At 35.3% G+C, this 14290-nt stretch overlaps 1 protein-coding gene across 1 annotated transcript in view; it reads right to left on the reverse strand.

Moving 5' to 3' along the window:
• LOC129938782 (matrix metalloproteinase-2) overlaps positions 1 to 14290 on the reverse strand; it is a 544997-nt gene that overhangs the window by 11585 nt on the left and 519122 nt on the right. Inside the window, exons 4-5 of the mRNA XM_056046527.1 lie at positions 11111 to 11257; positions 6539 to 6681 (exon numbers count right to left, since the gene is read on the reverse strand). Coding sequence (XP_055902502.1) covers positions 6539 to 6681; positions 11111 to 11257 — 290 coding nt within the window. The remainder of the gene's footprint in view (positions 1 to 6538; positions 6682 to 11110; positions 11258 to 14290) is intronic.

Genomic DNA, 14290 nt, shown 5'->3' on the forward strand with positions numbered 1-14290 from the left:
ATAGGCCCATTTTTCTGTATTGAGAAAAAAGTTTTCGAGTGATAACTAACTTCTCGTATCTTTTCCATCTTTCGAAAATACGGTTTTAGATAGAATTCTTTCGTGGCATTTTTTTGTTTGACATTGACCATTTGCCATTTTTTTGTTTGACATTGACAGTTGACGTTTTTTTTAATAATTATCTTTAAAAGCAACCCCTGTTTATTAAGTACGAAGGCGCCTTGTTCGATAGAGATAGACCGGCACTGTTACTCGAATATCTGATGCGTCTGACTTTTATAGCAAAATGGTTTTAAACAAAGCTAAGAGTGGTTTCACCACACACCATATGTTCATTGTAAAAGTAATTATTACATCGCGTCGCGTTGCGTCCTCGTCGCGTCCGTCGTCGTCATTGCGTTCAACGATGATGATTGCATTGATAAGCTTTTGCAAAAATTCAATTAACCAGACACTCGATATGCACGCATAATTCAATTAAGCTTGACTATATACGAGTATGTATGTATGTTGTATACGTTTTATACATATATAAATGCACCTAACGGTGAATTGATTTTAGACTTTGACAAATGTTTTATAGGATCGAAATATAAATATTTTATTTAGAGAGACATTTTGAAAGTAAATGAGGTGTGTGTAGTTGGATGAATAGCAAATTAGATTAACGGTTTTTAAAATGTTTAGTCAGGAAGGTATAAGTCGAATGAACAGATAAATATTTAGTCAAAGCTTAGATTTAAATCTGTTTATTTCATTCGGTTTTTAAATCAATCATGTACATGGGTTTTGAAAAAAACCTACCTCGAGCGCATCATTTTATCTGATTAACTAGATGGTTAAAGCTTATTATATACTATTAATGTTGTATAGGTGGAATATTGGGATTATAAGTTTCATACTTAAAAATGTTCCCTTTTACATTTTGAGGATGCATTGGCTTTTCGACAATAATGTTCTAGTTTTCAGAGCTTCATATACACAAGAAAAAATGATTTTAAGCAAAAACGCGTTCTTAAATTCAAGCAGCTTTAAGCTCCGAACTACGAAGTGATATGGAAGGGGATGGTCGTGCACCTTCAATAACTTAGTTGATTGTACCTTTTAAGCGCTAAATTCTTGTCTGTAAACACCGTACGACAGCGAATCTCAAAAAATGTTTGCACCAGTTTATTGACAAAAAAACCACCATTCGTGCTTCACACCACTTGGTTTGTAAATAATTTAATATTTCAAAACATTGCTTGTCGTATTCATTTTTCATTTATTTTTCGCGATGATATTATGATACCTACTTTCTGTCAAGATTTCAAACCACTACCAAAATAATCAATGATTAAAAAACGAAACCACAAGAATGTCCACGAGAATTAAGTTTCTTTTAGACGTTGGAAACTGTTTCTATATCATTTAAGTCATTTTAGGGATTAAATGGTTAGGTTAGGTTAGGCTAAAGTGACTGTCCATGATGGAAACGGACACACTTAGGCCAGTTTGATGGCCCATTGTGATACCACATGAATTTTGAGGCTTACTTCTAAACTTAATGAAACCAGTTTGAGTCCCTTCCGAAACGTGAGAGGCTGATAATGCTGATATGATTTAGATAGTTTAGATCGTTAAAGAAGAATTCTCCTAGGTAATTCTAGCGTTTTCGAGCCAGAGCAGGGCATATGCAGGGAAGATGAAGAACTGTTTCCTCCTCTTCCTCATCCATACAGCTTCTGCAAAAGACATTTGAGAATACGCCTAGACTCGTGGCGTGCTTTCCTATTAGACAGTAGACGGTTATGACACCTATTATCGAGCTTATAAGCGATCTGCTTAGAGATAGCAAGCACCTTGAACCTTTTTAAATCCAGTGTTGGCCAGACGTTTTTTGTGACTTGACACTATGGTGATGTTTTTCCACCTGGTGTTTGCCTTCTTCATAGCGTCTTGCATTAGCAACAGTTTACAAGTACCGATTGGTATACCAGTTGACAAACGTGGTTGGATGGGCTGCACTGTACCGTTCCTGGCGAGTTCATCTGCCTTACAGTTACCTGTCCCAATGGCCCGGCACCCATCAAAGGTGAATATTATACTGTTGTGCCATCTCCATTAGAAATGATCGACAGTTAAGGACAGTTAAAGAATTTAAAGAGATTTGATATCGGCCTGACTATCTGAGAAAATAAGGATATCAGATGTTGATATCACGTTTTCTTTAATCCAGGACAAGGCTTCTTTTATCGCCAAAAGTTCCGCCTGTAACACGCTACAACAATTTTGAAGTCGGAATGAGTGACTTAAATTCAGTCGTTCAGAGTACACACCTCCACCAACCCCTTCTTTTGTTCTGGAAGATATAGAAATCTTGAAGTTTCTGTCGAATTGCAGTCGGGATATGGTGTGTGCTTTGGAATTGCTTATAAATATCTAAAATTACGGAGCGACCAATGTTGTTGTTAGTCCACTGCGACGAGGCGAATAGCAGAGCTTGCAGAGATTTGTTAGCTAAATATATCAAGAGATGGAGCAAGGTATCCATGTGCCGCAGACGGGGTCGTGCGAAGCGATCCGCTTATACATAGGCAAGCTGAACGTTTTACTTTATTTAGCTTATCCCTGTTTATACCTTTCTCTAAAGCAGTCTACTATACTGTCACACCGTACATTAAAATCGGTCTGATTACCGATGTGTATAGCCAATGCGTGATTCTGGGTTGTGAGCTCCATTTATTACCAATAGCTTTTTTGCAAGAAAAGAGAGCTACAGTAGCTTTTTTAACTCTTTCCTGTACATTGCTTTTCACATTTAGTTTTTTTTATCTAAAACAAGACCCAGGTATTTCGAAATTTCGATTTAATGGGAATCTAGTATATTATTAGTGTTTAAAAAGTACCGAACTTTCATGGTAGCCCAGATCAGATTTGTCTTATTTAAAACGATTTAACCAAACAGTTCCTGGGTCAAAGTATCCGTGTAAAATTAACTTTTATTCTCAAACAAATTCTGATCTCTAAGCTTGTGCCTTAGATAAGAAGTATGAGTTAACCAAATTCTAGTAGTTTTCTAGTAACTTTCTTAAAATATCGGGACTATAATAAAACTGTCTATTTTTTGATCTTTTTGAGCGGCATAAATGTGAAAAAGTTTTGCGTATGTTAACGATTTTCTGCAATTCATAAAAATGGACAACGAATTTGAATCAAATTTGTGTAAAAATTAAGTCAAGTGCTCAAAAACATTTGGAATTTAGAACTTTTTTTGTCAAAAACTGTTATTTGAGAAAGATTTAGCCGTTAGTGAGGCAAAGACGAAGCTCATGCTGTCAAGAAAGGAATTACAAACGACGTCTCGGTCGAAACGTAACCAGCGACTGACAGATAAGAACTTCGTCTAGGCTCCGCTATGAACGTAGAAAATAACAGAAGCTATGAGATCAGACGAACAATTACTCTTGCTAACCGCTGTTTCTTTGGGCTGAGAAAGCCCTCTCTCAAGCAACCAAAGTGCTGCTAAACTGTGCAGAAACATGGACTATGACAAAAGTGAATGAAAGCAGCTTAGGTCGGTTCGAGAGAAAAGTTATTCGCATGATCTACAGCGACGTAGACTTAGCCAGAAGTATAAACGTTCAACACCTGAGATGGCTGGGTCACGTAAAGCGCATGGAAACCAGTCTTCGAATCCACCCACAAGAGAATGCATTAGAGAAAAGGCCGCGGATAAGATGGCACGCACAAGTGGAAAGGGAAATAACACAATTTGGCTGCGTAACTTGACATCCAGCTAGAGACCGAGCTAAATGGAGAAGTTTTTCGGGTGAGGCCCTTGTTCACACAGGGCTGTAGCGCTTGTTGTATAGGTATTGTAAGAAATATCTATGTACATATATAAGTGGTACAAACTAATCAAAGTAGAGCTTTTGATATCTTGGGTTACTTGGGTTCATATAAATTACGTTTTTTAAGACTCGGTTACCCAAATCCTCATTTGGCTAATCAATGACGTTTATGGTATTCAGAAGTACACACTTTAAAGAACCCAACTATCAGGTAAGTTTCCGAAAACGACATGAACACGTGCACTAGATATTTCAGGTATGTCCGGACAAAATTAGGAGATCTACTTCTGCATCGTTGCATTTTCGAACATCCGTGTTTTATGCCTGGGCGCTCTCGGTGTCAAGTTAGCACTACATACCCCCTTTTTTAGAAAAATGAAAGTAAAAAACTGTTGGGAATTTATTTCCACAACTATTATTTGTTAACTTATTGCGTACTTGGTTTTAACAAAATCAAAAAGTGTAGTGCTAACTTAATATCAACCAAGCACTACATACCACTATTCTTAAAAATCGTCGAGCTACACTCTACACATTTTCTTCCACAACTAATTTACAAAAAAAAGCTACAAGTAACTGCATACTCAGTTTTTCAAATTTCGAAAAATGTAGTGCTTACTTGACAGTCGTATTCAATATGTACGTTTACAACCAATAGAAACATAGAAGCCGTGACGAACATCGTCCGAAATTCTATGGCATAGCTGGTGGTTCATGCCTTACAATTTTGTCCGGATATTCTGAATTTGAAACAAGTGGCAGAATTGATCGTTCGAAAATGTATAAATATTGCTACTTTTTCATTTGCTTGCTTGAAACATTTTTTGTTTGATAAAAAAAAACCCTTTATCAAGTCTCAGCCACCGGATCTACCAGATATAACTTTCTTAGTGAGTTTTCAAGCTTTTTAAAAGCCAAAAATTCAAAAAAAATGCTAACCACAAGCGCTTCAAGAATTGGAAACAAACCCTACCAAAAATATTTTATACTTGAGGGGGAAAGCATGAAAATTCATGAATTAATAAACGTTTATTAAAAAATAAAAATTAATTTTATATTTTATACAAATCTGGTGATTTTTCTGAATCGAATACATTGGAATCAGGAAAGATAACAACGATTTCAAAAATGAAATGAAATTAGGCAGAACTCTAACTAGTTCTCTAGTCATTCTGAAAGTTCGTTAAAAAAATGGATAAGAAGTAAACAGCAAACCTTACATTGGAAACTCTGCTTGTATTTGACATTCGATTTGACAGTTCTTGTTTGTTTTGAAGTTATGGTGTTTCTATATGAAGATGTACATTTTAGTTATAACCTCAGAAATAACGATTGGAAATCATTTTTGTCATACTTTTCGAGTTTTTCTTATTGAAGGAACTAGTGGCATGTAGCTGTCAAATTCTTATTTAAAATTGCTTTTACTAAAACTGCTGTTAAAAAAGCATGAGCTTTGTTCTTAAATTCTTTACAATAACAAAGAAGCAACTTTTCAAAAATTGTTCAAAAACTATTCTGCGTTTTTGTTTCATCGCCATTTCATCTAGAAAAAGTCACAGTATGGAATAGTTCTTCAAGAATTGACAGAATATTAATATTTTAATTTTCAATACTTTAAGTTATTACAAAATACTTTTATTTTCTTGAAAGTCAGACATAGATAAGCTTCATTCAACATTTGCATTAAATAGAAACCAATTTTAACTATAACACAAATTCATCATAAATAAACCTAAATAGCTTTTTGAAAATCTAAGAAATTTATATTTCATCTCCTCTCAAAACCACCAAAACGCTTTTTATTCTTCTACATTTATATGACCGCATAAAAACTTCCCCTTCCTTCAATGTTCCATTGAGTAGAATATAAGTGCTTGAAAAATTGCACTTTACTTTGCTTCATGATGATAAATTAACAAAACTGCTACATTTAACTTTTGATTAAAAACTAAATTCAGTCCACAGCGAACGGACGAACGCGAGGATATGATGGGAAAACATGAAAACGTGAGGAGGAGTCGAACCAATCAATATCAATTAATTTTTATTCGTAGCTTCAGTCACATTCTCTTCATCAATGATTGATTACCCTTAATCGTTCATCTTTCCGTTGAGTCCGTCCTAGCTGGTTTGTTCTAGATATAAAGGTAATGGGAAACACAGTGTCTATACATAGTGTAGGGAAGGGAGGTCTAAGATATGGCAAATACATAATGTTGCCACGCCCAAATACAGATTCCAATGCGGGATTGATCCAGGGAATGGTGTTTTATTTTTGGGGACTAGATAATCAGACTGTGAAAGCATATCTCACTTAAGCTAATGGATGAACACAGAAACAACAACAAAAAAGGTCCTTGAGTTCAAAATTCCTCGCTGATAAATTACCCGGATTATACTACGACGAGAAAGTTAATTCAACCAATGGCCAACCAACCAACCCATAATATTCCATAAAACCCCATATACGAGTACACAACAGAGGAGAGACACAAACTAAACGCGTGTTTACCCAACAAATTACATCACACCAACTCCACAAAAAGGATAATACCATAACCTATTAAAGGATGCTAATCATACTTCAACTACTCATATCCTTCAGTTCCACGATATTATGGTCTTAAAAAATAATGAACGATGTATGAGGGCATGCGATCCGAGATGACTGAAACTGAAGAAAAATACATATAAAATAAACTCACCCTCATCTTCAGGCGAACCATTTAGAAGCCAACTCTCCTCTTCGTCGAAATGTGCATCGCCACCACGACCTTCACCCGGATAAAATGCATGCGCCAGAACCATGCCAGGACCATCAAAGTCATATCCGTCACCATGCTTTTTACTGAAACGAGATGAGAGAGAAAAACCATAAAATCAACTTTTGTTACATAAAAAGGAAAAAAAAATCCTGATACCCTGATTCCCTGCCTTGATTGATATAAAATAAAAATGAGGACGCATTTCATGCGGCAATATAATGATAATGACTATGACTTGGTGAAAGGCGAATGTTGTGTGATGTTGATGGTGCCATTTTACCATTTTACCATTTCACCATTTGAAAAATTATTATTCCTCCTCGATCAAAATCAAAATGGGACATAATCAACCATCAAAATAATGAGGATAATAGAGCGCGCGTTTAATGAGCGATGCTATATAGGATTTCAGATATGAAATAAAAGGTACTTGAGTTATTTTAAAGTGGAATGGTATTTTTATATTTTTAGCAAATGAAAATGTAGTCTCTCGAAATGTTTGACGTTCAATTACTGGCGGTGATAAAATTCGAAACCAGGGCATAAATATGATTTATCGGTCACCTTATGACAGACGAAATTGAAACCTATAACATTGACCCAAGGGAACCGAAGAAGGTTCGAGTTGGATAAGGGTATAGCATTTCTGACTCATATTTAAAGTGAATACTCTGTTTGGAGTTGAAATTAAGAATCATCAATTCTTTCGTCGCAAATAAAATGGGGTTTCCAATAAGATGTTTCTTAATAGATCCTATTTGCACATAAGCTTACACTTTTGTATCTGTAATTTGTTGGCATTTGACAAGTTAGAAGAGGCTGGGATGCTATGCACTTTAATAACTTCCCATTGATACCTAAGTCTGTCAATATTTCTTAGAGTTTTACAAAATATTGATAACAAAATTTTTGATTTGAGGAAATAATAAGTCAATATCTTTGTTCTCAAGATACTTGATTCAATAATCATGTTCAAAGATTTTTAGTAAAACAATAAATGGCAATGCTATTTCTTTGACAAATTAACGTTAAGTTAAAACTAGTTTGATGATAAAATAAGTTTGCTTTCAATACATTTTCTCGTTCCCGAGATTTGTAATCGAAAACAGATTTTTAAGCCCGAACGAACCAATCCCCGAATTCGCACTGCACCTCCAAGTAAAGATAAGATCGTTGCCGCAATTAAAGCACTTAATAATAACAAATCGGAAATACTTGATGGAAATCCCGAAGAGCTTTTGCAAGCAGCGAACTGTTTCATCCACTCATAAACGAAGCCTGGACCACCGAGAGCTTCCCCGATTAGTGGAAGAAGGGAATGATCGTCAAAAAAAGGAGATCTTATAAAGTGCGAAAACGGGAGAGGTATTTGCGTTTTAGCTACCGTTGCCAAAATAGTAGCAAAAATCATCCTGGAACGCATTAGAGAACACCTTGAGGCTACACCCGATGCCGAACAACCAGGATTCCACACTGGATCCTCTCGTATTGATCGCATCAACACCCTGCAGATCGGTGCGTTGAATATCGAGCACCACTATAACTGCTGTTCATCGACTTCAAGAAGGCCTTTGATGGCGTCAACAGGGAGTACATTTGGTTAGATTTGCGTAGGAGAGGATATTATGTTGCTATTATCAAAGCAACATAATATGATGGATCCATGGGTCACGTTCTGCATGGCGCGATGAAAGGTTGTCAGAGGATTTTAAAATCCGTATTGGAGTCAGACAGGGCTGTATTCTGTCGCTAAAATTGTTTTTGCTGATGATAAGCGATGTTCTGCGTGCAGCTTTGTCAGGTAGCGGAGGGATCCAATGGATTTTGACATTCTATTTAAAGCACTTGGATTACGTGGACGATGTCTGCTTACTCTCTCATAGGATCATAGATCTCCCATCAACTGACAAGAAGTGTGGAGAGAGAAGCAGAAATCGTGGCATTGACAATTAATTCCAACAAAACAAAAATGATCAGCCTCCTATTTTCCCCATAACCGGTGGAAAAAGTGGAGAGATTTTGTTAATACCTTGGAAGAATATCCTCCATCAAAGGTGGAACCGTGCAAGGCGTCATCTGCAAAGCAAAAGCAGCGTTCAGTATACTATCGAACATTTGGAGGAATAGCTCTATCAGCTACAACTGTTTCGCACAAATGTCCAATCTGAGCTGCTTTATGGGTGCAGCAGCTGAAGGGTTACTTACGTCATTACAAGGAAGCTGCAAACGTTCATGAATAGATGTCTTCCCAACATCCAAAACATCTTTCATAGAACACAACTTTTAACCTTTTTTTTTTGTTAAATATTTTGCAGAAAGACTTAGGTCTTACGGCTTTTTAAACTAAGTTAAGACTAGAACTCAAGCATGTTGATCGGTTTGATTTCCAGCGACGAATTATTGTACGTGGTTTATCCCATAACTTTTCAATGGAGTTTGTTGCCTTTTGTTTGTTTAATTTGTTATGAGATGACTTAGGAGTCTTCATTTGAATCTATTTGAACTTTTGAAAAACCTTGAATATAATTCTTAAATATTTTAGAATAATTTGTTTCCAAGGTAGTTTTTAATGCTGATTACGAATCCGAACTCCAATTTTTGGTATAAATTTTCTCAAACTCAGATAAACAAGTTTGTAAGATTATTTTTATATTTTTTCAATGTATTTCAAAAACTTGATGTTATAACGTTAAAAATACTAATTTTTGAAGAAAAAAAAACTGTTTTTCTGCCATTTTACGTTTCTTTGGTAAGAACCGTTTTAGCATAAACTCTTCAAGGTTTTCTTAGGTTTTATGTATGGCAGGCGAAGAATTATGTTCAACTAATAAATAATGTACTGATTATATGAGAACGGAATATTCAAGTTAGAGATTATTGAACTGAAAAATTATCATGAATTTTACTAAAAAACATACTTTATGAATTTACGTAGCCTCACAAGTTCTCATATTATTTTTTTGAAATCGTTAAAGGTTTTATTTCAAAAACTTGACGGGATAGATTAATTTTGAAATTGGATTCGAACAAGCCATTGAAAACCTTAGAAAAAGTATAATTTGATTGCCAGCTACATAACCTTGTTGACCAGTGTTAAATATTTTCATTTGGAATTCGGAAATTCAGGTATGATTCTTGAACTGTCTCTCATCTTCAACGTGATACTGTTTGGTGGGACCAACATTAATTTTTAATGACGTACTTTCTTTTTTATAGTGAAATTAACATCCATTGAAGTTTTTAAAGAATATATTCGTTTTTTTTTATCAATATCAAAATTAAACCTCTTATTGAAAAACCATGTACAAAAATGTCTGCAGACAAAAATGGTTACAAAACACGCTTAATCGCACAATTAGCATCACATTAGAAGATACGTATGGTTTTAAATCTGACAATACTTTTTTTCGAAGTTGGCCTGATAGACAGCTGTCACTTTATTTATGTTACGCTGCAAATCGTGCAAAATTTATTTCCAAAATTACAGCGCGACGCAACGAAACAGTAAATTTATTGAAGGACACTTTTGGTGAGCGCATGATCTAGCACTGTCGGCCTGTTGGAAAACCTCCAGGGCTAGACTGTTTTTGGTTTTTGGGAATATGTTAAATCGCTTGTCTACGTTGTTAAGCCTAAGACAGTTGATGTCTTGCAAGAGAATATTTGGCGCGTTATTGATGACGTACGACACCAATTGCTGCAAAAAGTGGTCGAAAACTGATCCTATCGCCTGAAATCTATTCAAGCTAGCCATGGCAAGACTGAAAGGAACTTATTCTTATAAACGGGTGCTGTGAGCTCTTCAAAAATAAATAAATTAGGTGGCACAACAATCCGTTGAGAACTAAGGCTAGTGACTTACGACTCTCAACCATTCCTGTGTGCGAGTACTATTGTCAGAAATGAAGGGGACCTACGGTCTTAAGCCGAATCCGAACGGCTAATTTAAGAAAGCACTTTTCATAATAAGAATTACTTTTGGATGATTTGTCAATTCCTCGCAAAAGGCAGTGATAGTGAAATAACTTTAGATGACACCGGCAGGGATCGAACCCAAGACCTCTAGCATGAAAATCCAACGCACTAACCATCAATCCACGGGTACTAGGTTTTGAGCTCTAAATTGTATTTAAAAAACAACATTTTTTTATGTAATGCTTTATTTTTATTTAAGGTTGATATTTTTTTTAGCACCATGCATTTCCATCAATATTTCCTTCATAATTTCTGTAAAAGCAAATTCCAGAAGGATCTTGTATTTAAGTTTTGACTTGAAAACAATAATAAAGTGCAGTTGAGGAATAAATTAAGTTTTACTGGAAACTAGGACAAAGCAAATATCATGAATGTCCCAAAGAGAGGTATCGATAAACTTTGATTTGATGGATCTTTTAACGATTTTTCGTTCAAGTTTAGAGTTTAGAGAAACATCGTTAAGAAAAGAAAACCTTAGATCCAGTCATATCATCTATACTGTTTGTTATGTAAAAAAAAATATAAGTAAAAACTCACCTGGCGAAAAGCACTTGAATGTCAGCCTGGTTGCTGTTCACCTCATTGAATGTCAACATCGAATTCCTCTGCCAAACTGCCAGAGCATTAGTCAGGACTTTTCTCACTTCACCCGGGCTCATTGTCGTCATGGTTTGATTGACCAAACTGAAATAAAAAACAAAAAAGTTTATGAAATTAAAATCCTGATAGCAAACAACTCTCGTTATATATTGCTGCAAATACAATTAGAAATAAGACTCACATCACGTACCGGATATCGGACTCCGGCCATGATGTGCCATTTTTTGTTTAACTGAATTCAACTATGTAGGTGCGGTTTTTATTTTTCGTTTTCTTTATTTAGTTTTGATGCTTATTTTGTTCTTTTTTTGTATATTTGTCGATTTGTGTTTGCATTGTATTGACACCCAATTAAATGCGGATGCCCTCGTTTTATAATCTAAGAGCATATTCTCATATAGGTATAGGATATAGGAGTACGAGTATTGCCTGAATTGAATGAGGAGGTCCTTTGAACTCTCAATACCAAACGTGCAACTACTTCATGGCCTTTAGAAAAATGGCCCAGAGTTGGGAGTACAAAAACGAACAACGAAAACAACAAATAAACAGAATATAAACAAATTGGTAGGACACTGCAACGTGCCGTCTGCATTCGAGTTGAGGATTTGATTCGATTGCTTTCGAGTTAATTTTCGAGAGAGGAGAAAGGACCGACAGACATATCACACAAACAACCGACAACGGCACCGACAACGACACAACAAACAAAACAGAATGAAACGAAACGAGAGTCATTGGGAAATGTTCTGTAATTACCATTGTCAACGAATATCCTGGCAAAAAGGATAGCTAGCTAAATAGAAGAATAAATACAGGGAATCAAGTCCAGGCAGCCGGCGCAGCAACTGAATGTACCAAACCAAGTACCAACAAAAACCTAAATGAAGTGGAGTGCGGGCATCAGGAAAGCATCCAGAACTGATGCTGATGCCGCCGCCGCTTTTACTACTACTGCTACAGTTTCATCACACTACCATCCACCACCAGGCTTCAGGGACAACACCGAGGAGTATATAATGGGAATGGAATCATCACTCGTTAGTAGCTTGGTTGGTAGTACTCACTCGTATAGTGTGTCATCCAACTAGACACTCATCAGAAGGAGCGAAAAACTGGAATCAGGGTCTTTTAATTATAGGAACTGTTTTAATGTAATCTTTAGGCAAATGTTTGTTATTTCAAAACAAGTTGCTGTTAAAAGAGCGAGAAAGGGAGAGTGAGAGTTTTGAAATGAAAGGAAATTAGTAGGGTTGGAAAAAAGGTGTCCAATGGGTAAATTACCTAAAAGGGAGCATAGACATAAAGATTATTTTAAATTTCTAATTTTTAGACAGTTGAAGGTAGACGACTTTTGGAAAAATTCAGAGTGATTTCTCTAAGGAAACAGTTTTGAAAATAATTTCGTAAATAACTTTTTAAACGTACCTAAAATACTTGGAGTTGTAAAGTTAAAAGAGGTCGTCTTCTGTTAAATATATACAGAAATAATAGTAAACTAAGGGCTATTAAATTAGAGTTTTCGGTATCAAAGACATTAATTTAGAATTTAAGAAATGTAAGATTTTATCAACGTTATGCAGATACAGTGATGGACAAATGACTAGAAACAAGTTCATTCTTTTTAACAGATAAGAATGTACTTGTGAAGAGTAGGAAAATAAAAAATACACAAATAGATTTTTAATAAATTATTGGTTAAATGCAACAATTTTTTAAAAATATATTCATGGAAAATAATGATACAATTTTATGTTGTTTTATCCTGGAAAAATAATAGAAACAAAATTAAAATGATAATCTTTTTGTAGCGAAAAAGTAACCGAACGGAAAAAGTATTTTAATTTGTTTGAGTATTTTGTAGTGGCACCCTTATTATTAAAACCTGGCTCCACTGTTCGCAATCAAATTTATCAATTTGGCACATGACTCTACGGTTATGGATTACTATTTCTTTGGAATTTTCGACCACAACTCGTCTTACTTTTTAGTTTTGCAATCTCCGATCCTTCGCTTTAGGATGCCCCATAAGTGCTCAATTGGGTTTAGGTCGGGAGATTGTGATGGCCATTCCATAACATTTATTTGTTTTGTTGTAAGTATTTGTTAGAACATTTGGAGAGGTGCTTCGGATCATTATTCTGCATGAACTACCATTTGATTAGCACCTCATCTTCAGTTAAGGGTAGTATAACTGAATTTAAGATGCGGACATGATCCACAGCGCACATCTTATCTTTGATCCAAAATATTGGACCTACACCAGATCCTGAAAAGTACCCTCATATCATTTTATTCCCACCACCGTCTTCTTTGAGATTTTTAACTTAAACTTCTTGTCGTTTGGACTTCTCACATACATTTTTCCATCGGAAGTCAATAAATTGATTTTCGTTTCATCCGACCACAAAACGTTACTCCAATAAGAACGGTGTAAGTGTTTGTTTGCAAAGCCAAGCTTTTGTTTAATGTTTTTCTTAGTTAAAAAATGGCACATTTCTAAGAGGACTTGATTCTATAAGTTGGTTTCTTATTGTTCTGGCTGAAACTGGTCCGTTTCATTAATTTTTGAGTTCTCTTAAAGAAAGAAATGGTTTCTTCTTACATATTCTTACTAATAGTGTTTTGGTCATTGACCTCAAACTTTTGAGCGTTAAGTGAAAACAAAAAGTTTTTTTTTCACAAAACAATTTTGACATTTGGGAGCATTATTAGGTACGATTTAAATATAGAAAGACTATAGACTTAATTCCTTAAAAAAAATATTGTGTATCGTAAATGATCAAGACACTTGTTTCTATTATTTTTTCCAACACTGTATAACAAATTCACAGTCTGAGATGAAAAAAGTTACATAACTCCATCAACTGTTCTAGTTTAAGAGAGGTTAGGTTAGGCTAGGTATAAGTGGCTGTCCCTCATGGAGTACGAAAAACACTTAGGCGTCTTGTTTTCGCAAAACTATGCCAGCATTAGCCAAAAGTCATTGAATGGGTATAATCTGCTTTACACTTTCTTGGAATGTCTCTATGGCCCGGTAACCAGGAAAGATGGTTGTAGATACATAATCCATGGATTTAATGGCAGTATGATCCGGATAGAGGATGTTTTGTTTAT

This window comes from Eupeodes corollae, chromosome 1 (assembly GCF_945859685.1).
Source record: "Eupeodes corollae chromosome 1, idEupCoro1.1, whole genome shotgun sequence".
Classification (NCBI taxonomy): domain Eukaryota; kingdom Metazoa; phylum Arthropoda; class Insecta; order Diptera; family Syrphidae; genus Eupeodes; species Eupeodes corollae.